The sequence below is a fragment of the Terrapene carolina genome, unplaced genomic scaffold, assembly GCF_002925995.2.
Source record: "Terrapene carolina triunguis isolate 2854851 unplaced genomic scaffold, T_m_triunguis-2.0 Scaffold211, whole genome shotgun sequence".
Lineage (NCBI taxonomy): Eukaryota > Metazoa > Chordata > Testudines > Emydidae > Terrapene > Terrapene triunguis.
In genome coordinates this window covers 263,150-285,350 of record NW_020664562.1, presented here as the reverse complement: position 1 = coordinate 285,350, position 22,201 = coordinate 263,150, and the positions used below count along the sequence as shown (strand labels likewise).

General features: G+C 53.3%; 1 protein-coding gene across 1 annotated transcript in view; it reads right to left on the bottom strand.

The window, feature by feature from the left end:
• Window positions 1-2,851: 2,851 nt before the first annotated feature.
• KIAA1614 (KIAA1614 ortholog) overlaps window positions 2,852-22,201 on the bottom strand; it is a 36,403-nt gene continuing 17,053 nt past the window's right edge. Inside the window, exons 5-11 of the mRNA XM_026655738.1 lie at window positions 21,265-21,408; window positions 17,186-18,912; window positions 16,208-16,376; window positions 10,529-10,796; window positions 8,132-8,256; window positions 6,174-6,358; window positions 2,852-3,358 (exon numbers count right to left, since the gene is read on the bottom strand). Coding sequence (XP_026511523.1) covers window positions 3,165-3,358; window positions 6,174-6,358; window positions 8,132-8,256; window positions 10,529-10,796; window positions 16,208-16,376; window positions 17,186-18,912; window positions 21,265-21,408 — 2,812 coding nt within the window. The 3' untranslated portion in view covers window positions 2,852-3,164. The remainder of the gene's footprint in view (window positions 3,359-6,173; window positions 6,359-8,131; window positions 8,257-10,528; window positions 10,797-16,207; window positions 16,377-17,185; window positions 18,913-21,264; window positions 21,409-22,201) is intronic.

Here is a 22,201-nt window from a genome sequence, read left to right as displayed (position 1 = left end):
TGATGGCCGTCTCCCTTGTGCTAATCATAATTTTTTGGAGGGCAGAGATGAATGGCTCTTACTGCCTCCTCTGTGGTGGGAGCAGAGGGGAGCTGCGGGCACTGTTTTGCCATTGGTTTTATTAGTTATTTAATACATACATTCAGCAAAGGTGCCAGATCAGCTGGGCCCCGCACTCAGCTACAGAGCAGCCCAAGCCCCCCCCCCCCCCCCCCCGCCCCGCCCGGGGCTTCAGCCCTGACCCAGACAGGCAACATCCAGGGTGAAGAGGGGAGTGCGGCACCCAGGCTCAGCCCATTGTTGGCCTTTCTCCCTGAGGTGAGTTGTGGCAATGGAGATGTGATGGGGAAGCTTGTGCAGTATGAACTGGCCGAGCCCACAAACCAGCCAGCCCGTGGTAACATGTTTCAGCCATTATCAATCTGGGCCCGGGGTGAACTGACCTCCTGAAGCAAAAGCATCATGTCCCTTCCCCTCTGCCACAGGAAAAGGGGTTACCTGGCAACTGGAACATGGACAGACTGACTGGCTTCTCTCCACCTCTTGTCCCATAAAGCTGCAGGGGGTCACGGCGTCTTTGCTCCCCACCCCAGGAATCTCAATTGCTCCCAGTCCAAGCTGGGTAACATACACAGGCACCGAACATTGTCGGTGTGTACGACACACCACAGGAAAAGCCCAGTTCCCTTCCAGCAGTAGTGTATTAAGACATGCCATTCTCAAAGCTGTGCCGCAGCCCCAAAGGGGAGACAAGCCAGGGTTTTCAGCCGGGCACACACACCAGGCAGGCTGGGACTAACAGCACTAAGCAGGTGCTGAAAGGGGGGTGGGGAGGGCTGGACCCAGCGGTTCAGTCTGGCAGTGTTGCCTGCTCCCCAATAACAAGGTTAGTTAAAACCACTGGCAGTGAGGAGGGGCAAAAGTGACCTCCTGGGAGAGCAAAGGCCCCAGACGTGATGAGGAGAGTGAAGGCCGAGGAAGTCCTAAGAGAGCCAGAGCGTGAGTGTGTATATCAGACGGATCATGCTCCCCGTGCAGAGGGTGCTGGAGGCAGGGGTGGGAGGGAGACAGAGATAAGGTTGAAATGAGCAATTTGCTTAGAACTTCCCCTTTTCCCAAGTCCTCCACTTTACCAGCAAAAGTCCCTCCCTGTGCATCCTCTTACAAACCTCTCCTTTCCTTGCTTTCCACTACCAGCTCCCTCTCCTGGGCTGGCTCCTCCATCCCTCTGGCCCTGCTTTTAAGCAGCATCCCATTAGATTAGTTCATAGTATACCGGAGCCCTTTCTTCACTCTGGCTGCCTTTCCATGGCTCATCCCAGGGACCAGATTTTGTTGGGTCTAGTGTCCCAAGCAGAACCGTCACATCCACACACGACTAACAACACCGGTAAGGTCCTTGCAGGATGTGTCCCCCCCCATTTGAGCTCAGCAGGCTGGGAGGTCTCCAAGCCCCCAGCTTACATTGCCCCCCACACGGCACATTGAGCTGCCAGACCAGCTGCCTGTCATCCGGCCTTTCTCTGGGACTTGCACCAACTCAGCCCCACTTCCGGTAGGACTCTGGTTTCTAACCATTAACCGTGTCACGTTGCCAGACTAACCTTTGACAGGGAGCTTACTGCGCAGCACTGAGGCACTGCAGGCAAGTCTGCTTGTCCCTAAACAGACTAACCCCACAACCACGTCCCCCTTTAAGTGACTTAACCTTCCTGCTGCTCCAGCCCCATAACCGGACTGCAGCCCTCGCACCCAGACTCAGCCGTCCTGCTCCCCTTCCCCCAGATCTATGGCTCCCAGCCTCCCATCTACCCTGTGAACCGGGGACCCTCCCCAGCTGTGGGATGGCTTTCTTTGACAGATGCCGAGACTGGCTGCTCCTCCCTCCTGCCCATCTCCTTATCCCTCCCAGCGCTGCGTATCTCGACCAACACCAGCTACCTTCCCCCCGCAATTTATCTACATTCCCCTCTTAGGGCACCGCACCCCTTGCAGCACCGCACCCCATCAGCAAGCATGGACCTGACCTGGCCACCCTCAGAGCACTGCCCACAAACACTAACAGGCCCGTTCCCTGTCCCCCACTCTCACACCTGCTCCAATAACTCAGGTACAGGGTGTGGAGAGTTTCCATCAGAGATTTTTAATAAGTTAAGAGAAACACAATGATGAACATACAGAGGTTTCCAACACTGGTTAAATGAGCCCCTCGCCAGGCCAAACAGGTCCCATCAGCACATCCAGCAGGTCCCTGGGCTCTATGTCCTGCCCTTTATTTCGCCAGCATGAGTTAGCCCAAGAATGACATTGGCCTTCATCTCAGGCTGGCACCAAGGAGCCAGTGGGAAAGCTCTTGGCTCGGTGACATGAGGCAACCGGAGAGGGACTGACTGCACCCAGGGCACAAAGGCAGACCTGGCGAGAGGGCGGCGCTGCACGGCAGCCGTGGGCTCTTGCTGCACAGCTGCCAGGCTGGCGCTCAGAGCTGAAGACACTGGTGCTGCCAGGCCCCCACCATGGGAGCCTCTGATGGATACGCTGATCAGGCAGCGCCCCCTGCTGTTTGGCCACTGGGAACAGCAGGGACCTAGCTGGCAGGTCACAGATCCTTCTCGCATTGCAGGCAGTCACTGTGTGGTGGATGAGGGCAGAAAATAAGACCCCCGTCTGCGCCAAGCTGGCAAATGTTGGGGAACAAAATATTGCACAGAAAGTCTGGCCCCTGAATGCTACTCAGCATGTCTGGGTGCAGACTCACCGCGGGGGAGCCGAGCAGCCCAGGCAGAGCAGTAGCACCCATTATTTCTCCTGGACTAGCGTGCGTGAGCTGCTTGGTGCACCAGCCCGCCCTGACAGTCCCTTGGCCACGGACAGGGATCCGTGTTGTCCGTCACAACTTTGCACACACTCACTATTTAGCACAGAAAGGTCCCCGACACGGAGACACAGCGCTGCCTGTGGCATCAGGTATCTTTCCGGTCATAAAGGCATCTCCTAGCAGCGGGAGTTGGGCTCCGTGCCAAGGACTGTGTCCCTGCAGCGCCCCATGAGGCAGCAGGGGCTTCACCCACATGCAGGTCAATCCTTGTTCAGCGAGGCCACTGAACACTGCGTAGCATCGTGCTTCCTGGGTGCAACCAGGCAGGACCCTGGCCTCCTCCATGCTACTGCTTGGTGGGTCTCTGCTTGAGCACTCGGATGGACAGGGTGTCGGCCCATAACAGCAATTCGCTGATGTGGGCCAGGCCAAGCCCGGTGACCTTGGCACCGTTCACCTCCAGGATCTCATCCCCCACTCCAAGGAGTCCTGCGTACAGCTTGGCTGTGCTGGTGTCTGCCATCTCCTGGACATAGATGCCTGCAAGGCAAATAGAGAGCCCACTCAGTGCCCCAGTTATGCAGAGAGTAAGGTGCAGCTTCCTAGGACTAGGACCCCTGCACCAACTCCTACCCTTCCTCTCAGCTCCTGCTGTTGCTAATGTTGCACACTGCAAACAGACCATTGCTTAGGTCACTTTGGCCTAGCTGCTCTTCCTTTGTGAGTATTGGGTACAACTCTCTGGTCTCCATCTAGTCAGAACCAGGCAGGTGTTTTCAGGCCAGCTCTTCAAAGAGCAGGGGACTAAGGCAAATCTAGAGTTATGCTGGAAGACAGATTGGGAAAGCTCTGCGATCGGACGAGTTAGGAGAATGGAAATTCTCACTGTGGCATTTCACTAAGGTGGAAAACCAAATCAGCGCACACAGGGATATTCTTCTGCTTGTAAGACATTTAGGGCCAGCACAATGGGGCCCAACTTGGACCTTTGGCCAGCACAACAATAAAAATAAACTATCTGCTCAGAGCACACATTCCCTGCACATGCGACTGACCCCCGCTGCTTCGAATTTCTGACCTTCCTGTTCACTCCAAATTTCACAGCATGCCAGATTATGAGGCCAGGATCTGGAGCGATCCAAGACCCCATGGTGCACTAAGCCACAGAGGGATCTGGATAAGCTGCAAGTTCACTAAAAACCTTTGGCCCACACTGTTCCAACGGTGAGCACTCGCAGTCAGAGAGGGGTTCAGTTTTCATGCTCGCTCAATTGATGGCCTCTGAAGCAACACTGCCAATAAGGGTGCCTGTTGGGGCATTGAAATCTGAAATCACACACGTCTACTAGCGATGGGACCACAGCCACCACTTACTGCACATCGGCCGCCAAACCACCCCGTGTCTGTAATTTGGGCTGAATTTGGAAGCAGCGACAAAGGTACAGACCTCCACCGCTCATTACCAGCACCAGGCAAGCCCTCATGTTAATTTCCTAAGGTAGGACAGGGATGCTGAGAGGGGCTTAGGCCACAGACCGCAGGACCATCACTGGCCATCCATCCCTGCCTGCAGGCCACCTGTTGGCCATTCCTTGCTGCTACGCTGCAGCAAGTGCCGATCTGAGTCCCCAACTGTCCGATCCAAGTCCCTACCTGTCCGTATGGGGGTGTGGCATCTCTCCTGTGCAAATAAACATCAAACGTGCAACACGATGGGGGAAGCAAGCAGCAAAGCACATGCACAACAGATGGGAAAAGAGAAACATGAAAACATCCTCGCCACGCCTGCCAAGAGCTGCAGTGCATTCACCCGCAGCACTCACATCCGCACAGCCCCAGCCCCACGCCAGTCTGTAAGGGGAACTCCGCCATAGTCAGGGGGTCTGAGCCCGGGGGTCACGACCACCCTGCCCAATGGGAGAGGGGTCCTGGTGCAGAACAGGCTGAGACTCACTGGCCCTCTTTAAAGAGCTCTTCAGCCATTGGGTGTATGCAGTCCTTAATAGCCATCTTTCCTTCTCTTCCCCCGGGGGCTCTGAATGGCTATCCTTGTTCTGAGTCTCAGCTGAAAGGCCAAGGACTGCAGCGGTGCAGAAGGAGCTACCCCCGGAGCCCAGGATGGTCAGGTTTGAGGCACCCGGCAGGGGTGCTCGCCAGACCCGCTCTGTGGATAAACCGAGGAGTCGGGGCTACAGAACTGTCATGGCAATAAATTCACTAAACATCTTACTGGAATATAGTATCCAAAGTCAAGGCTGGTTAAATCAAATGCCGGCCTCCTCCTGGAGCCCACCTACCTGATGCCAGGAGCCAGATGCACTGCAACACTGCCAGGAGCCCGGCCGGGAAGAACCCTGGAATGTCTGGACTCAGTCAGGCCCTGAGCCTTCCCCATTTCAGGGGGCTCTTCTCTATTTGGAATGGGGAAGAGATTTAGCAGGGGGACTCCAATAGCAAAGGGCTAGCCTGAGACTGGTGGAGGTCCCAGAGCCCGCTACTGCCTGAGGGCTGCTTTCCAGGGTGGCACTCCAGGGCTCCATGGGGATTTATAGAGACAGCTGGCCCCAGACACAGGCGCTTTCCCCCATCCCAGCAGAGAAGGTTAAGGATGAGAGGTCTAGATGGGGTGTTTTGGGAGCTCTACTACTCTGCTGACAAGCAGACAGCCTAGGAACTGCCAGGCTGAGTCAGCCCAGGGGACCATCGAGTGTGTGCCCAGTGTTCCACACTGGCCAGCAACAGCTGCTTTACAGGAAGGTGCAAGACCCCTTGCAGCAGGCTAAGGCAGCCACCTCTACTGCCCTGGGCTGCCATGTCCCAGGGGTGATGCTCAGGGGACGCCAGAAGTAGGGCGCTGCTACAGAGGCCCCACTTGTGGAATTTGCTCCCACCCAAAACATTCCTAAGCCTGAGACTGGCTGCCCGTAGGTCACACTGCTGTCTTTGTCCAGGCTCCCCCAACCAGGGCCAGCGACCCTGAGCACTGAGCAGACTGACTGGCTTCTCTCCACCTCTTGTCCCATAAAGCTGCAGGGGGTCACGGTGTCATTGCTCCCCACCCCAGCAATGCCAATTGCTCCCAGTCCAAGCTGGGTAACACACCACAGGAAAAGCCCAGCTCCCTTCCAGCAGTAGTGTATTAACACATGCCATTCTCAAAGCTGTGCCGCAGCCCCAAAGGGGAGACAAGCCAGGGTTTTCAGCCGGGCACACACACCAGGCAGGCTGGGACTAACAGCACTAAGCAGGTGCTGAGAGGGGGGGTATTTTTAAGGTCTCAAGAAGCTGAAACAAACCATAAAAGCTACTTGATGGTGCTGCTATAAAGCCCCACGTGACTATTCACTGCAGGTACCTGTGTCAGGTCGACCATTCCCTGAGGAGACACGGAACCCAAAAGTGCCCTGTGGGGGGCGCTGCAGCTCCAGCTGGCTGGTTCCATCCGGGAAGACTTCTACCACCCGCCCGACTGTTCGCACCAAGTCAGGGGCGCCAATGTCATCCACGCTGAGGGAACGCCGGGGCGGGGCACCTGCTTTCCTGGGGGGAGAAGGGACCGAGCCAGAGGGAACGTTACCGCTGTGTGGAGCAAAGAACCCACCACCCTTGGAGCAAGGAGGTGTAATATCTCAGCTACTGGGAGTAAAGGGCTGAGGCCTAAAGCTTCAGACAGATCCTTCATCTCAGGGTCACAGGTTCAAGTCCAACTTGCACTCTAAGGAGCCTGAGGCAAGTGCTTGAATTGTTCCTACCTAATAAGGACTTCCCCTTGGTTCTCCTGTTTCAAGGCAGAGGAGACCCTGATCTTAACCAAGGGGAGACTCCTGGAAATTAGAAATGGAAGAGACCTGCAGCATTAGACCCTCTAAGGCCATCCCTCAGGAGCCCAGGCAGGGTTGTCTCACTCTCTGCCCACTGTCTCCAGGCCTTTGTTCAACCCTGTTTCAATTGGCTCCAGCAATGGTGCTCCCTTCACTTCCCCATAGGCTAGCGGGTCACACACTTACAAAGTTTTCCCTGACATTTACCTGGATTTTCCTTTCCTTCATTTCATCCCATCTCTCTTCATTAGACCCTCCCACCCACAGCGGACCAATCCAATCAGCGCTCACGCTAACAAGCGGCCACTTCCAAATCCGAGTTCTGTGTCTGCTCTCCAAAGCACCCAGAATGGAGGTTTTAGCAATCTAGGCATGAAGTTTGCAAGGCCTTCCTGGAGCCAGCTCCTCAGGGGTAACTCACCCTTTGGAGGCAGCTAGGCAGAATTCCAAGCAGGTGCGAGGTCTTTCAGACTGTCTGGAACTAGGGTCCTGTCTGTTCTGCCCGGACGTTAAAAATCCAGCACCACATTTTGCAAGCATAAAAGAGTCTCCCTCACTGTGCCTGGCTCAATCATCCCCCAGGCCCTCAGTACTGTGCTGTCCGCCAGCATCCAGCCCGGAGGTGACTACACCGCGGCGGTGAAGTAATTTCTATGGCATTTAATGTGCCTTGGGGAGCAAGCGCTGCATCTTCCTCTCCTCCCACTCAGAGTATCATATCCCTCTTCAGCTCCCTTTGCTGGCTTCCCCTGCCAGCCCTTTGGCATCACAGTAACAGTGTCTCCCTGGTCTCCCCTCTGATGCCCTGCACAGTTCTGCCCCACCTGCATTTCTGCTCTTATTTCTCCCTGTTTGTCCCCCTCCCACCGCAGCCAATCTCCTAAAGGGCTTCTTGGCCCCTCTTGCTCTTTCCCCGGGTGTCATAGTACCCACTGGAGATGGAGCCCTGGCATGTGACTGGGGCATTTATTTGGAACCTTGACCCAGGTCATGTGGCATGGGCCAACCAATAGAGACTCCTCCCAGCACTTCTGTGCATCACCCTTATTACACTGGCACCTTCTTCCAAGCTGCCCCATGCACTGGGAACTCCTCCGTCAACACATTCAGACCCCCTACAGACAGGCCCAAGCTTGGCTCCTTACCAGAACCTCCCCAAGAACCGCACACAACCCAGCGTACCTGAAATAAAGTGATGTCCACACTGGTTTGCAACAGAACTGCTCAGTGTGCAAGGACCATATCTTGTGCCAGGCTTTGTGCAGCACCAAGCACACAGACAGAGCTCAATAATCAATTATTTACTACTGCATTGGCACCACCACTAGTGGAATAAACTTGTATTACAGACTAACGTAAAACACTATCACCCGGCGCCAGCTGCAACCTCCATCGCAGATCGGTACCGTCAGCGTTCTCAGAACAATTAAACATCAGCAGAGATCTGGAGTGGGGTGAACTGGGAGCGCCCCTGGCCCTCCCACATTCCTACCTGTCAGCTGCTTTGCTTTCCCCTGGCTTGCCCTCCAGATAAAAGCTGGAACGGTCAGCCTTGCCCAGGAGAGAATGCAGGTTCTGTGCCGAAGAGGCTTTCCTCAGTTGGCAGAAGGGCGACACCTAGTGGGAGAATGAGAGTACTGAAAGCCAGAAGTAGTTCTGGAAGAAAATCCAAGCAAAAGTGTCTTTTGCCAGAAGGGGACGCTCAGGGAGCTCCCAAGTGACCAGCATTTGAAACCCCAATCCCCTTGATCCCTCTTGAACCCTCTGAAAACCATAAAAATCAACAGAGGAAGAAAAACAACCCCGGTTTCTTCCACCTCTCCAGCATTGCTGTATTAACAAATGTACTAACAGGAGTGTCAGATGTAAGACCTGGGAGGTACTTGTCCTGCTCTACTCAGTTGGAGTAGTGTGTCCAATTCTAGGCACCACACTTCAGGAAAGATGGGGATAAACTGGAGAGAATCCGGAGGAGAGCAACAAAAATGATAAAGGTTTAGAAAACCCGACCTGTGGGGAAAGGTTAAAAAACTGGGCATGTTTAGTCCTGAGAAAAGACAACAGACGAGGGGGGAGGCAACCTGATAACAGTCTTCATATATCTATTATGGTCTGTTGTACAGAGGACTGTGATCAATTGTTCTCCATGTCCACTGAAGGTAAGACAAAAAGTACACCTCTACCTCGATATAATGCTGTCCTCGGGAGCCAAAAAATCTTACCGCGTTATAGGTGAAATCGCATTATATTGAACTTGCTTTGATCCACTGGAGTGCGTAGCCCTGCCCCCCGGGAGCGCTGCTTTACCGCGTGGTATCCAAATTCGTGTTATATTGGGTCACGTTATATTGAGGTAGAGGTGTTATGGGCTTAATCTGCAGCAAGGGAGATTTAGGTTAGATATTAGGAAAACTTTCTAACTATAAGGACAGTGAAGCTCTGGACTAGGCTTCCAAGGGAGACCGTAGAATCCCATCATTGGAGGTTTATAAGAACAGGCTGGACAAACACCTGTCAGGGATGGTCCAGGTTTATTTGGCCCTGCCTCAGTGCAGGGGCTGGACTAGAGGACCTCTTGAGGTCCCTTCCCACCCTACATTTCTATGACTCTATGATCAATGCCTTCCAAAGAAGCACTGGGCTGTCTTGCTTTTATAATCACAAGCAAGCACAGATTTAATGGTGTTTGAAGACAGCTCACACACCCTTCCAGGTTAGCTCAGAAACTGTGCACCCCTGAAGGAGTCTGATGAGGCTTGCTTTCATAAAATTCCCTCAGCCATCCTGGACTGCTCAGCGCTTGTTGGGAGCAATGTTACACAGGGCCCCAGTGGGACTGGAGGGGCTTTGGGCCAATTACATTAGCAAAGGGACTTCATTTTCGGATCAGTATCTCAACTCCATATAATTAAAGGCTGCAAACAGATTAGGTTATAGACCATCCTCCCGGCTCCAGTGCCCTCCTGGGCCTGGGTATGTCTGACCCTGAAAAGGCCCAATCAGCCAGGACTATGCAGAAAGTGTGACTGAACCCAGCCTGAGTGATCTATGCACGCATGCACACATACACGCATGAGCACACTCAGTTGTCCGTTCCCCACCCCCACTACACTCTTCCATCTTCTTCTTTCTACCTTATTCTGTTACACTTCCCCAGCTCTTCTCTTCCCCTCTGCTATGCCTGTGGCACAGGTTCAGCTGTGCTGACTAATTTTCTTGTAAGCTTCACTCCACAGTCTGTGTGCACAACACAGTGGGGCAGATTGGCAGGATGTGAACGGACAGGGGTGCGCTTAAGGCTGGTAGTGCAAAGCTCTCTCAAAGTCAGTTCAAGCTGCAGCAGCCTGCATACTCTTCAAAGGAAAGAACAGAGTAGGTCAGAGGTAAATGGTGCATCTCTGCAGTGTGGTCTAGTGGGTACTCAGGAGACCTGGATTCTAATCCTGGCTCTGCTGCTGGGTGATCTTGGTTAAGTCCCTTCCCCCTCTGTGCCTCAGTTTCCCCACCTTTAACATGAGGATAATGATACTGTACTCCTTTGTAAAGTGCTTTGGGATCCAGTGGTGAAGACTGCTGTAAAACCTAGGGATTATGATGATATAGCGTTGTTCTTCCGCAGATCTCAATGCACTTCCTCTAGGAAGGAGGGTAAGCGTCCTAACTCCCATTTTACATAAAGGGAATACTGAGGCACAGAAAGGTAAAGTGACATGCCCCGTGGTCACAGAGCTGGGAATCACACCCAGCACAGGATTGTTCCCTACTACGCTATATTCCCCAGTGCTCTGTCCAATCTAAGCCATGCACAGACCCTACGTTCTGCCTCCATTGTAAAGGATCTCACAACTGCCAGACCTGCAGCATGTACAGAGTCGCGCTTGGGACTCACCAGGCGCAGTGACTGCAGGGAAGGTGCTTTCTTCAAATTAGAGCAATCAGTGGCATCTGCCTTGGCTCTTGGGGGTGGAGCCAGGCTTGGCGCCTCGGCAGGAATCTGATGCATGCTGTAGCACCGGAACCTGCCCAGTTTCTGCTTGGTGCTCTGGCTGAGGGTGCAGAAGAACTTTTTCAGCCCCGATGCGGAAGAGCCCCCTCCTTTCCTGCTTGCTGCAGAGGCCGACGGCTTCTTTGGCTCTGGGTGGGCATCCAGCGGTTTGCTAAAAGACAAGTGGTTTCCATTTTAATAGAGATGTCAGAGTTTGCAGCCAGGATTAGATTCCACTAAGAGAGAACAGCAGGTGAGGGGTTTGTTTTACTAAGAGCATCAACACATGAACAGTTTCAAGTGGCACGGCAGAATCCTGCAGCAAAGACACACGCACACAGGGTCCGGTGGATGTATTTGGTGGCTTGTGTGAAATGACTTGACGGGTCCAGTTCTTAATAAGCTGGTGTTCATATCCCCAAAGTCACGTTCCTGGCCATCTCAGCAGAGAGGCAGAACTCCCGTCTCATGTGGCAGTGCCAGCAGGGCACAGCAGCACAGAGAAAGCCTACACAGCCATTGTCCCTGTGTTCTGACAGAGAAGGACTTTCACCAGCACTACATTCACTAAAACCCAAGAAGAGCAGCCGCGGATGTTGCCAGTGTTGCAATGTAAAACATACAGAGTAAAAAGGAAATAAAGTGGCTCCCCTGCATGACAGTGAATGGAAAAATCACTTAGCTTGGCTTTGGTGCACAGACTCTAGCTATGAAAACAATGTCAGCACCTGGTTTCTGCTGGGTGTCTACACAGGGGTGAGACTTATGCATGATCAAAATTAAAAACAGATACATGAATGGGCAGAAACCACCAGATTCTTCAGCCTCAAACCTGCAGCTTGGGGAACAGAAATGGAGCAAGCGCACACAAAATTGTTAGTGAAAAGAAATCCTTGAGGTTTGTGTCAATGCTTTCTCTGGCTTTTAAGCCCTGTAAACTATTCAGTTCCTAAAAGCCGGCAGGGGCCGGAGGTTGGGGGGAGGTTAACTTATATGAGAATCAGCTCTGGGAAACCCAGAGAAAAACACAGGTTTTTTTAAAAGGCAAATGTATTTCAAGGTAAACGTTACAAACTAGACTGTTAACCTGCCATGAGTAAAACATCCAGACTCCCCTTGTAAGAAAGATCACAAGGAATAATGGAGAATATTGTACAATGTAAGAATAAATTACATACAAATAATCTGCATTAAAATAATATTATATTAGGTTGAAGTAAAACACTCAAAAATTAGGAAATGCCAGAATGAATGTTGCCTGGGCAACCCTGATTCGGCTCCCTTGTGCATACTTAAATACGTGGTCACATACTATTTTTTCATGGGGCCCCTGCCTCATTCAGCACACAGGATGGGTGGTGTTCACTTAACTAGCATCTATTCAATATTTTGTTTTAGCCTCACTGTTCAGCGAGTGTCCCCAGGCCTTATTTACTCCACACTGTTCAAACCCTGCTCTGAAGACAGAATTAGTAGTTCCTCACAGGCTCTCTATGGTACTCATCACTACACTATCTGAGTGCTTTACAGACATCAACTGATTTTTTTTCACAACACCTCTGTGAGATGAGGTGTATTATTCCCATTTTACAGATAGGGGACAGACACAGAAAGGGAAATGAGGCAGAGAGATTAAGGTCAAAGGTGTCCACTAATTTTGGGTGCCAAATTTGAGACCCTTAGGACCTGATTTTTCAGAGGACTTGGTGTTCTATGGCACTTTGTATGTTCAAAACACAGCTCCTGTTGAATCCAGCTGCAGCTATGAGTACTCAGCCTTTCTGCAAATCAGCCCCCAGGGTCTCACGTCGGGCACCCAGAAAACGAGGAACACACAATCAGTGACCACCTGTGAAAAGCTCAGTTTAAGTCAGTGTTTCTCCACCTTTTCAAGTTGGCAACCCCTTGTTCAAAGTCAGATATTTTCACAACCCCCCTCCTTTTATCAGAGTAAAAATATAGCAGTGACAGCAAGGATCAGCCTATATAATTTATCCCTGAGTTTTGAGAGGTAGAGAGCTTGACCTTAAAGGGTAAGAGTGTGTGGGAAGCGAGATTGTCTGCTTTAGACTGTAATAAAATAGTCAATGCCACACCTCCCCACCCCCACCCGATTGCCTTTCGGGACCCTTCCCACTCTCCTGGGGGCAGTGGCCAGTGTTCCCTCTAATTTTTTACATCCATGTGCGGAATGAATTTTGTTATGTGCACCAATATGGAGGTGATATGTGACACGTCACCTCCATATTGGTGCACATAACAAAATTCATGTGGTGGGGGTGGAGCCAAGGGGTTCGGAGTGTGGGAGTGGGCTCAGGGCTCTGGCTGGGGGTGCAGGCTCTGGGATGGGGCTGGGGATGAGGGGTTTGGGGTGCAGGAGGGGGCTCAGGACTGCAGCAGAGGATTGGGGTGGGGGGCACAGATGAGAGGTTTGGGGTGCAGGCTGCCCTGGGGCTGCGGTGGGAAGAGATGACTCCCCCCAGCCCTTTCTTGCCACAGCAGCTCGGGGCTGGAGGAGAGGTGCCTCTCCCCAGCCACAGCAGCTCCGGTGGGCCGGGGCCGGGCCGAGGGAGGGGCTCCTCTCCCCGGGCCGAGGCAGGTCCACGCTGGGGCCGGGCCGAGGGAGGGGCTCCTCTTCCCTGGCCAAAGCAGGTCTGCGATGGGGCCGGCAGGAAGAGGCACCTCTCCCCGGCCACGGCAGTGCTGGCGGGGCTGGGCTGGGCCGGGCCGAGGGAGGGGCTCCTCTTCCCCGGCGGAGGCAGGTCCGTACTAGGGCGGGTGGGGAGGGGCGCCTCTCCCCATTCCAGCCCTGAGCCCCTGCGCGGGGCTTAATAGGCAGCTGTGTGGCCGCGCAGCTTAGAGGGAACTTAGACCCATTGTTGAGAAACACTGAATTGACTTGCCTAGCATCACATAGGACCTCTTCGGCAGAGACAGGGCTAGAACCCAATTCTCCAGGACATTATCCAACTGTTTTAACCATGAGACCATCCTCTCTCTTCCTCATTCACTACACAATTGGGATTCACCCCTAGAAGCAGGTTGATCCTGTGCAATAAACGAGTCAAGGGTCCTGTGGAAACAGTAGCATGTAATCATGTAATTAAAGACTAACATAATGCATGTGCAGAAGGGGGCCACATTAATGTTGTCTTAATTCTGGAATTTCTAACTTTTGAGTCCTTGACTTTACAACTTGAATAATGTTCTTTTAACATAGTGTGTGTGTGTAATTTCCTAGGTTACTAGGAAACAAACCAAAAAAACAAATTCTATCATGTAGAGTCACACAGAACCTGCACAGTTCATCAGCAGGGTTGGAACCTTTAGATTCACATCACAGATCTCTGCTATTTAAGGGAACAGAGTAACTGATAGCAGTAGTAGGTTGTCATCCTCTCTGCGAACTAGAGGCGGAGGACACGCACTTTGCCAGTGGGTTTCACAGATATTTGCGGACATCAGAGCAAATTCCAGTCCGGGCTGTGGATGGGAGGGTGCTCTATTGGTCAGACCCTTCTGTTTGACCCCCCACGCTTAACCCCTTCTGCCCCATCCCTTCCAGCCTGTCTGTGTTCTGTTCCCCACCCCAGCTCCTTGTCCCAGTCCCATTCTCCTCACATAGTCAGTCCCAATCTCCATTCCTCAGGCTTCTCATCCACGTCCCAGTCTCTCCCCCATGTCCCAGTCTCCTTGCACAGCCTGTCTCAGTTTCCCACTCCCAGCTCCTCCTTTTACCTGTTTCTCCCCAACCCATTTGGCCTCCAGTCATCCCCCACCCTGATTGTCCCTTGCACTGGGTCCCAGTCTTCCTCCCAGGCTCCTCATCCAAACTCAGTCTCCCCAAGCCCGACCCCTCCCCAGCTCCTTGTCCCAGTGTTTCCCCGCTTGGCTCTTTGCCCAGCCACAGGTAGATCAGAATGATCCCCATGCTACTGGAGGACAGAAAAGCCAGGTTTTCAGAGGTGCTGAACACATGCCTCACACAGTGACTTCCCCGAGGTTGTGGCTGCTCAAAATCAGCCCCCATCACCACAGACCAAGGTCACTGAGTCAGTGGCAGATGGGAATACAACCCATATCTCCTGACACCCTGTCATCAAAGCTAAGATACAAGCGCCTTAGTGATGACTGTGATGCTGCTGTAGGATATTAGATTAGGTGATGGCAACATTTCAATGGGAACTGCTCAGATTACACCTCCCTGCACAGGCCACACCCATCATGCATGCCTGATGGCACCTGGATTAACTTGCAAGGAACCCAACATCTGGGTGGGATTCCGGGGCTGTGACAGGCCCTGCTGACAGACAACAATGAACATAAGCAGTATGGGTATATGCAGGAGAGGTGGCACCTTCTATGGGCAGGCAGGTGTGTGGGTAAGACTCTGACAGTGCTTTAAATTGCCGTTGCCACAAGAGACCACCACAGTTTGGTTCCACTTTCCTACCCCACACCAAGGTGGGCTGTTCAAACAGTGGAAAGACTCCCAGGTAAATTTCAAACTCTCCCAGGCCTGAAGGAGCAACACTGGCCTTTAAACTAAGTGGCAGAAACTACAATTTGGGGAGGAGTGGTAGAGAACAAAGAAAAACATTAGGGATGGAAGAAGCTGGGAAGATCCTTTCGTTAAAGGGCACAAAGAAAAGGGCAAAGACACCACAGTATCAGCAGCGGGGGCACTGAAAACCTCTCAAAGCTGATCAGAGATCCATTTGGGTCTACAATGAACACCATGACTCACGATCAGGTACAATTAACCCCTTCATGTCTTCACTGAAGTATTTATTTCTAGCATTCTGGGATGTGGACGGGAAGGGGGGAAATGCATACTGGCTGAGGGATATCCTGGGTAACAGCAGCAGCAGCTTTTGGGGGAAGTAACAGTGGGGAACAGGAAGTTCCTGGCCAGCTCTAGGGAGAGCAGGGACACCAAGGAGAGGCTGATAGAGGAGAAGAGATGGGCAGGTACATGGATGGGAGAGCAGAAGCAGCAGGGGAAGGTTTAATACTGGAAGGCTGGCTCCCCACCAATTAGCAGCTACAGCTGTGCCAGCCAGTAAGCAGTGCTATCCTGCTAGCAGCAGCTGGGGGAACAAAGAGCCAGGGAACCGGAAAGGGGCTGCAGATCTGGAGAATGGAAAGGTTGCTGACCCCCTCTGGTCAAACAGCTGCTCCCAACTCCCTCTGAAGGGGGACCAGAGGATGACAGGTATTTACATATGCATAGCGCCTCATTATCAGCAGATGGGTGTGTCTTAGGCCTGGGGACCTAACTGCCACACCCCTGCCTGCTTTGACGACCCCACTGCCAGGCGGAGCTGCCAGTACGTGGGTTGCCAGTCTCTCTCTTCTATTTGCCACCTCCATGGTCACAAGCATCGCTCTGTATACCAGGCACAAAACAAGCCCATCCATAGACCCCGAGGGTCGTTACTTGCTAACTTCTGCAGCTACAGAAGGAGCTGTGCAGTTTACAGAAGCAGGAATCAGCCCAACGCCCAGCCGCTCCCCTCCACAGCTCAAAGCCCTTCCACTGATGTGGTTACAGAGTGGGGAGCTTGCTGTATATTTACTCACCTCCCTTCCAAGAACGGCTTTGCTTGCTGTGACCCAGACACTGGTGCTTCCCCACTGGGTAATCGACCAGCCTGGGTGGGCTCGGTCTCCTCAGCTGCCAGGGAGAGGATGATGCCCACTGAGCTGACGGTGCTGGGAACAGCAGAGGGAGCTGCTGCTGAGGATGGACCTATCATGACAGCAACACAGTCAGACAAGCACCTATTGGCTGGTTCAGAAACAGGCTCTGCTTCCACAACAGGAAGGCGAGTTCGACCCAGTTATTGGAGTCAGCAGAGACGCAGACCTCACTCAGCCGGACCCACTGTACTGCAGGAACAGGGATAGTTTTCACTACTCTTCCTAAATCCCCATTGAAATGGAGCTGCCAGTACCTCCTTTTCATTTAGAGGGTCTAGTCTCTCCCCAGATACCCATCCCCGAAGCCTCTCCTGTCCCGCAGTGGGTGGCTCCCATCTCAGCTGGCTGAGCGGACTCATGCCATGCACCTGGGACTCTCCCTTCACCCATGGATGACAGTAACCCCTCTCTGCCTCCTCCAGTTCTTTAACGTCTGTCCTGGATTGGGGAGCAACCAGCACCATTCCCATATTAGCCAGCCTCACCCAGCTGGCGGAACCACCGCCCCCCCCCTCCCCCGAGTCTTATCCCCAAGCACAGCAAATGTGTGATCCTGGCACCGCAGCCTGATGACCAGCATGTTCAGGCATTGGTGAGCTGCCAAAGGGAGGGCAGGTTTTACCAGTGAAGAATCTCTACTCCGAGAGCCCACTACTTCCCTTGCTGCAAAGTTCATATCTTGAGACTGTCCGCAGGAGCACGGGAGCTCGCTCACCTGTCCCGAGAGCAGGCAGGGAAGTGGCCAGAGCCAATCAGACAGTGCTTATGAGAGCCCAGTGGGAAGCCAGCTCAGAGCACAGAGGATAGGCATAACACAGCCATGTCACTAAGGGGCCAGCAGCAATAAGCCCATCTTACCTTTACTCTCTCCCAAGGAAGCAGGCAGTTTCTGGACACTCATGGCCCGCTCTCCGTGGCTCAGAGATGCACTAGCAGCCTGGCCATCATGCTGGCGCTTGGCCTGTGTGTTGTTGCAGTTATTGGTGGACAAGGCCAGGAGTCGGCCCTTAGAAAGCACTTTCGGGCTGTGCTGGCTGTTCTGCTCCTCCGGCACAGACCCACACTTGCCGGGAGGAGAAGTGGGCCGAGTCACCAGGTCACTGGTCTGGTCCAGGCGCCCAGTTTCATGGCCCGTCAGCCTGTAGCTACCCGTCAGGACGGCCTTCCTGTAAGGCACAGGGGAGGAAGCTTTCCCAGTCAGCGGTGGGACAGGGACCCGAGCCAGCAAGTTGTAGCATGGTGCCCCCTGCTTTGCTTGTTGTTGGGAGATGCCTGTTGCCGGTCTGGGTTGGCTGAAGTTGTTGGCTGGCTGAGGGGCGGGGGCACAGCTTTCCAGTGTGCCTCTGTTGCCTGGGATTGACTGTGCTGACAGCTGACCCTGGGCAGGGGGCGGAGGGTGGGCATGCCCCTGCTGGACAGGGCCGAACGCTGCATCACACCGGCCACTATTCTTCCCAGCCAGCCGAGATGCAGCTGGGAGTTGGTCACCTTTGGAAAGTGCTTCTACCCCATTGGCTGTTGGCGTGGTCACCTGACCCTCTTTTAGCACGAGGGTGTCCTTCAAGCTGGAGTTTCTTTCCTCACTGACGTTCTCACCAATGACAGCCTTGCTAGTACCAAGCACGTTGTCAGAGACCCTGGTCCCTCCACTGCCACCATTCACCCTGCACTCCTCCTGCCCCGCCTTCCTGCCCCTCGGGTCCTTCTCCGGAGCACGAGTTCCCCTAGGAGCTTGGTGCTTGCCAGGCCAGCGGCCTCTGGCATCCTGGGGGTGGGAGCTCCCTGGCCCAGCCTCTTCGCTGTCAGTCCTGCAGCTGTCAGACGTGTCGGTGCTGTCTAGAGCTGAGTCCACATCGTCTATGTACGTGACATCCCCGATGTATGTCTCCCTGATCCGCTCCGTGTGAACGCGCTGCCGGGAGGGAAGAATCCAGAGGGGAGACCCCCTCGGGCCCAAAGTCCTTCCTCTCACATCCTGCTGGGAAGCGCTTGGCTCCCCACTTTCAGCCTCGGTGCTGATTATTTTGTTTTCCTGAGTTACGCTGTGGCCCTCTGATAGAGGCTTAACAGTCTGATCAGCCCTGAGGTCCATGTTCTGATTAGCTGCTGAGCCTCTGAGGTAGGAGCCACAGGCTCTGCACTTCCCCTCTGCACTCAGCGCAGTGGGCCCAGCCTTCTCAGAGCGCCCCCTACTGGCCAGGTGCGCGGCTGTCCCTGCAGCCTGCCCACGGTTCTGCTGCTCCTTGCAGGCTTTACTGACCCCACTCTCCTTGCGGTGGAAGTCCCCGTTGATGTAATCTGAAAGGTCTGGCTTGGAGACCAGAGGGCTCTGGCCCAGAGTCAAGAGGACTGAGTCCAAGACCCGCTTCTGGCGCAGTTGCAACCTCTCCAAATAGCGAACTTCAGCATCCCGGAGAGACTCGTCCTCAAAGCGCACACGGGATGGGGACGGCCCTCGCTTCCTGGGCTGCCCGCAGCTGGATTCCCCACTGGAGGAGTCACTCAGGTTCCCACTGGCGTGGGCCTCCCCATCCCTCAGAGCATAGCTCTTCTTCAGATCTGGAGCGGTGCTCCTGCCGGCATCCCTAATGCAGCAACGCAAGGACAGAGAGGACGGTTATGGAGTCACCAGCCAGTCACCCCTCCCCTTTTATTCCCTTCAAGGGAGTCCTGCCACTCTAACGTACTCTAGGCAAATGGCTCCACCCTGCAGAATGAACCCTTGTCCATCTGAGTGATTCCAGGGCCCCAGGGTCAGGACTCACGCCTCACCCAGCCCACCTCCCTTTCCCCAGGAGGCAACTGCATCCACCTTAAATCACCCCCTTTTGGAAGAAGTTTCCCTCCTTTGCTACCAAGAGTCAGGGGGATAAGTCCAGTGCCCATGGTGAAAATCCCACTGAAACCATGACAGAAAATCTTAAGGGACCAGTGGGTTAAGGGCTAAAGGCCAACGGGATGCAAACTCAGTCCAGCTGCTGTTCAGATCGGAAAATCAATCTGTGAGAAGTGCAGAGGAGAGCAGGAGCCCCAGCACAATATGAACAGATAGGGTAGATGTGGGTGCCCTAGGGGCCGGGCTAGGCAGTAATGTGCAGGAGACCTGTGTTTGTTTTCATGCCTGGCTCTAGACTCTGCTGGCCTAGGGAGGTGCGGGGGAGCACACTGGGCCCCTCAGGAAAGGCAGTCCTGACACACGGCTCAACACTGACCTCTTCAACAGACAAGGGAGTGGTGTGGCCAGGCTCCCTCAGAGGTGACTGGGACAACAGGCCTTGAAGGATCAATATTATAAAGGAGGAAAGTGGGAGGGTCTTCGGCGCAGATCTGGCCTGGGCCATTTCAAACACAACACTCCCACCACCACCCCTGAGAGCAGAAGGTGGGGGGAGAGACGCTGAGCTGCCTTGTGTGTCAGGAATCGAGATTTCCTTAGTGCTAAGCTGTTACCATAATGGGGGGTTAACTGCCCCCAGAGCTGTCTTTGGGCAGAGTAACAGAATCTGCAGCAGCTGGGGTGGGGGGGATTTCACCCAAACCAAGTGTGTATATAAGAACAGAGCCACACTTATCAATTCACAGATGCCAGCCTGAACTCTAAAGCAATATCGCTGCTCTTCCACTTGCAGCACGGAGTATGAACATGTCACGCCTGGTTAGCCTGCTTTTCTGTTCCCAGCTCCCTTCACTAGCTCATTCTTGATTCCTATATGCTACAGTCTTCAGCGAGCATGATGGATCTTCCACACTCCACCTCAGGGTTAAAGCAATTAAATTAACCCCTATTCACTTTCTCTCAGGCGGAGGCACGGAGCTGATCAGCAAAATCTCCCAAGCCCACATCACTTGTGAGGATTGTTAACAGACACACACATGCGTTATCTATAATCCGAGGTGGGTTTGTTGCAGTGGTGACTCTCTCTGTTGCTACGTATTTATTAGAGCTGGTCAGAACATTTTGGATAAAACTCTCAAAATACACTGTATTGATTTCAACAAAGTTTTCAGTTGTAAGGTTTCGGAGGTCCAGGGTGGACTCTGCGGTCACCTTAAGAGAGACGTGAATCAAAAACCTGACTTTTCAGTCAGAAAACAGATATTTCAACCCCATTTCCGTTTTGTGAAAACGTGTGAAAGGGTTTGGTTTTGTTCTAATATGGAACAAAACCAAACAAATTTTAAAACCTCACAAGCCAAAACTGTCATCCTCCGGAGCGCTTGAGCTTATTTTACTCTGGGAGACCTTTCTATATTGTTGGCAAAATAAACTGATCTCTGGGAGCCAAGAACTTGCAGTCGGTGCCTCTCATCATAAAATGAAACAATGACACCCCATTCAAATCCTCTAGAGTCAACACTAGTGTGTGATCCATTGTATGTGTCTATCCGGTACGCATGGAGCATGTGTACGGTGAAGGTGTAACAGGCTTCTGCTGTGCATGTGACATTTGTTTATGTGGTGTAGTAGGCTACAGCAGTTTCTCTGAACCCTTGTGATACCAGGAACCGGCTTGCTGCCTTCCTAAACTGTGTCAGGAAGATCTCAGGGACTGGGGCCGGTCCACGGACTGGTAGTTGAGAAATACGGGGCTACAGAATGCCTAGTGTGTCTGCATCTACATGAAAGCAGGGGTGCGGGAACAATTTGTACAGTGGGGGTGCTGAGAGCCATTGAACCAAACTGTAAGCCCTGTATATGATGGAAACCACTTCAAGCCCAGGGATGCAGCTGCACCCGCAGCTCCCCTAGTTCCAGCACCTGTGCATGAGAGCGAGGATCATGGTCTGGTTCTATTTCCATACATGCTTAAGCGTGCGAGTGAGGCAGGAAAGCAGAAGAATCCCGCAGGGAGACTGGCAATAAAAGCAGGTCTCCCGCCCCCTCCCCCTGGCATTCCCCCTGGAGCTGTGACTGACATGCGAGGCATTGCACTCACCGCCTGGCCTGGGGAACAGCAGGAAGGATGTCGTGGCTGGCTCGGAGAGGGCTCGTCCTGGCCTTCATGCGGGCTCTCTGCAGCAGCTGCTTGGCCTGCTCATGCCTGGGGCTCAGCTCAAGCTCCTGAGTGGGAACAAAGGCCCTGCAGCCAGGCCAGTGGGGAGCAAGGCGGGGGGATTAGAAAAAATAACAAGGATTAGAGGTGGTTTAACAGTGACGAGGACGACGCGGCTCTGCCTGGAAAAACAACCCACGGTGCATCCTCAGACCCACGGCAGGCCTGCAAGCCAGCACTAGAGGGCAGCCTATGCCACCAACAGGGGAAGCCAGGGCTCTCACAAGACAGGCATGGGCGCCTGTTTCCAAAGACACAGTGATAGACCTGTCCAGAGACAGGAGGAAGGAAGGACAGGAGCATTCCCTAAACAACCTTACAAGTGGATGCAGCAGCTCTCAGGGGCCTAAGCCAAGTTGAGGCCAAATACCCTGAAAACCTGGACAAGGAGCCTACCTCCAGTCACATTAAATGCACCCTCACAGTTTCCACTCCCCCTCAGTTTAACCTTTACTTAAAGACAAACTTCTACTCGGTGACTGGTTTTTGCTGGTCCCTCTGGTGGCTATTTACCAATGGGCCAGAGCTGAAAAGGGCCTGCTAGGTCCCCTCCCGCCCATCCCCTCTGCCATTACGGGGCTGTGACTGCTAAATTCCCAGGATACATAAGGAGAAGTTAGATTAAAACAGTATACTCGCAATGGAAGGTTGCAATGCAACACGACTGTTTCTAAGAGTTCAGAACAATTACACACGAACACAAAAGCAGACACACAAAGCAGGCTGCCCCTCTAGAACAGAGGCACAACTCCCCCCATCTTGCTCTAGGCTGGCTGGCTGAGCGGGATCTGGGCCTAGCAGCACATATTCTACAGAGCCC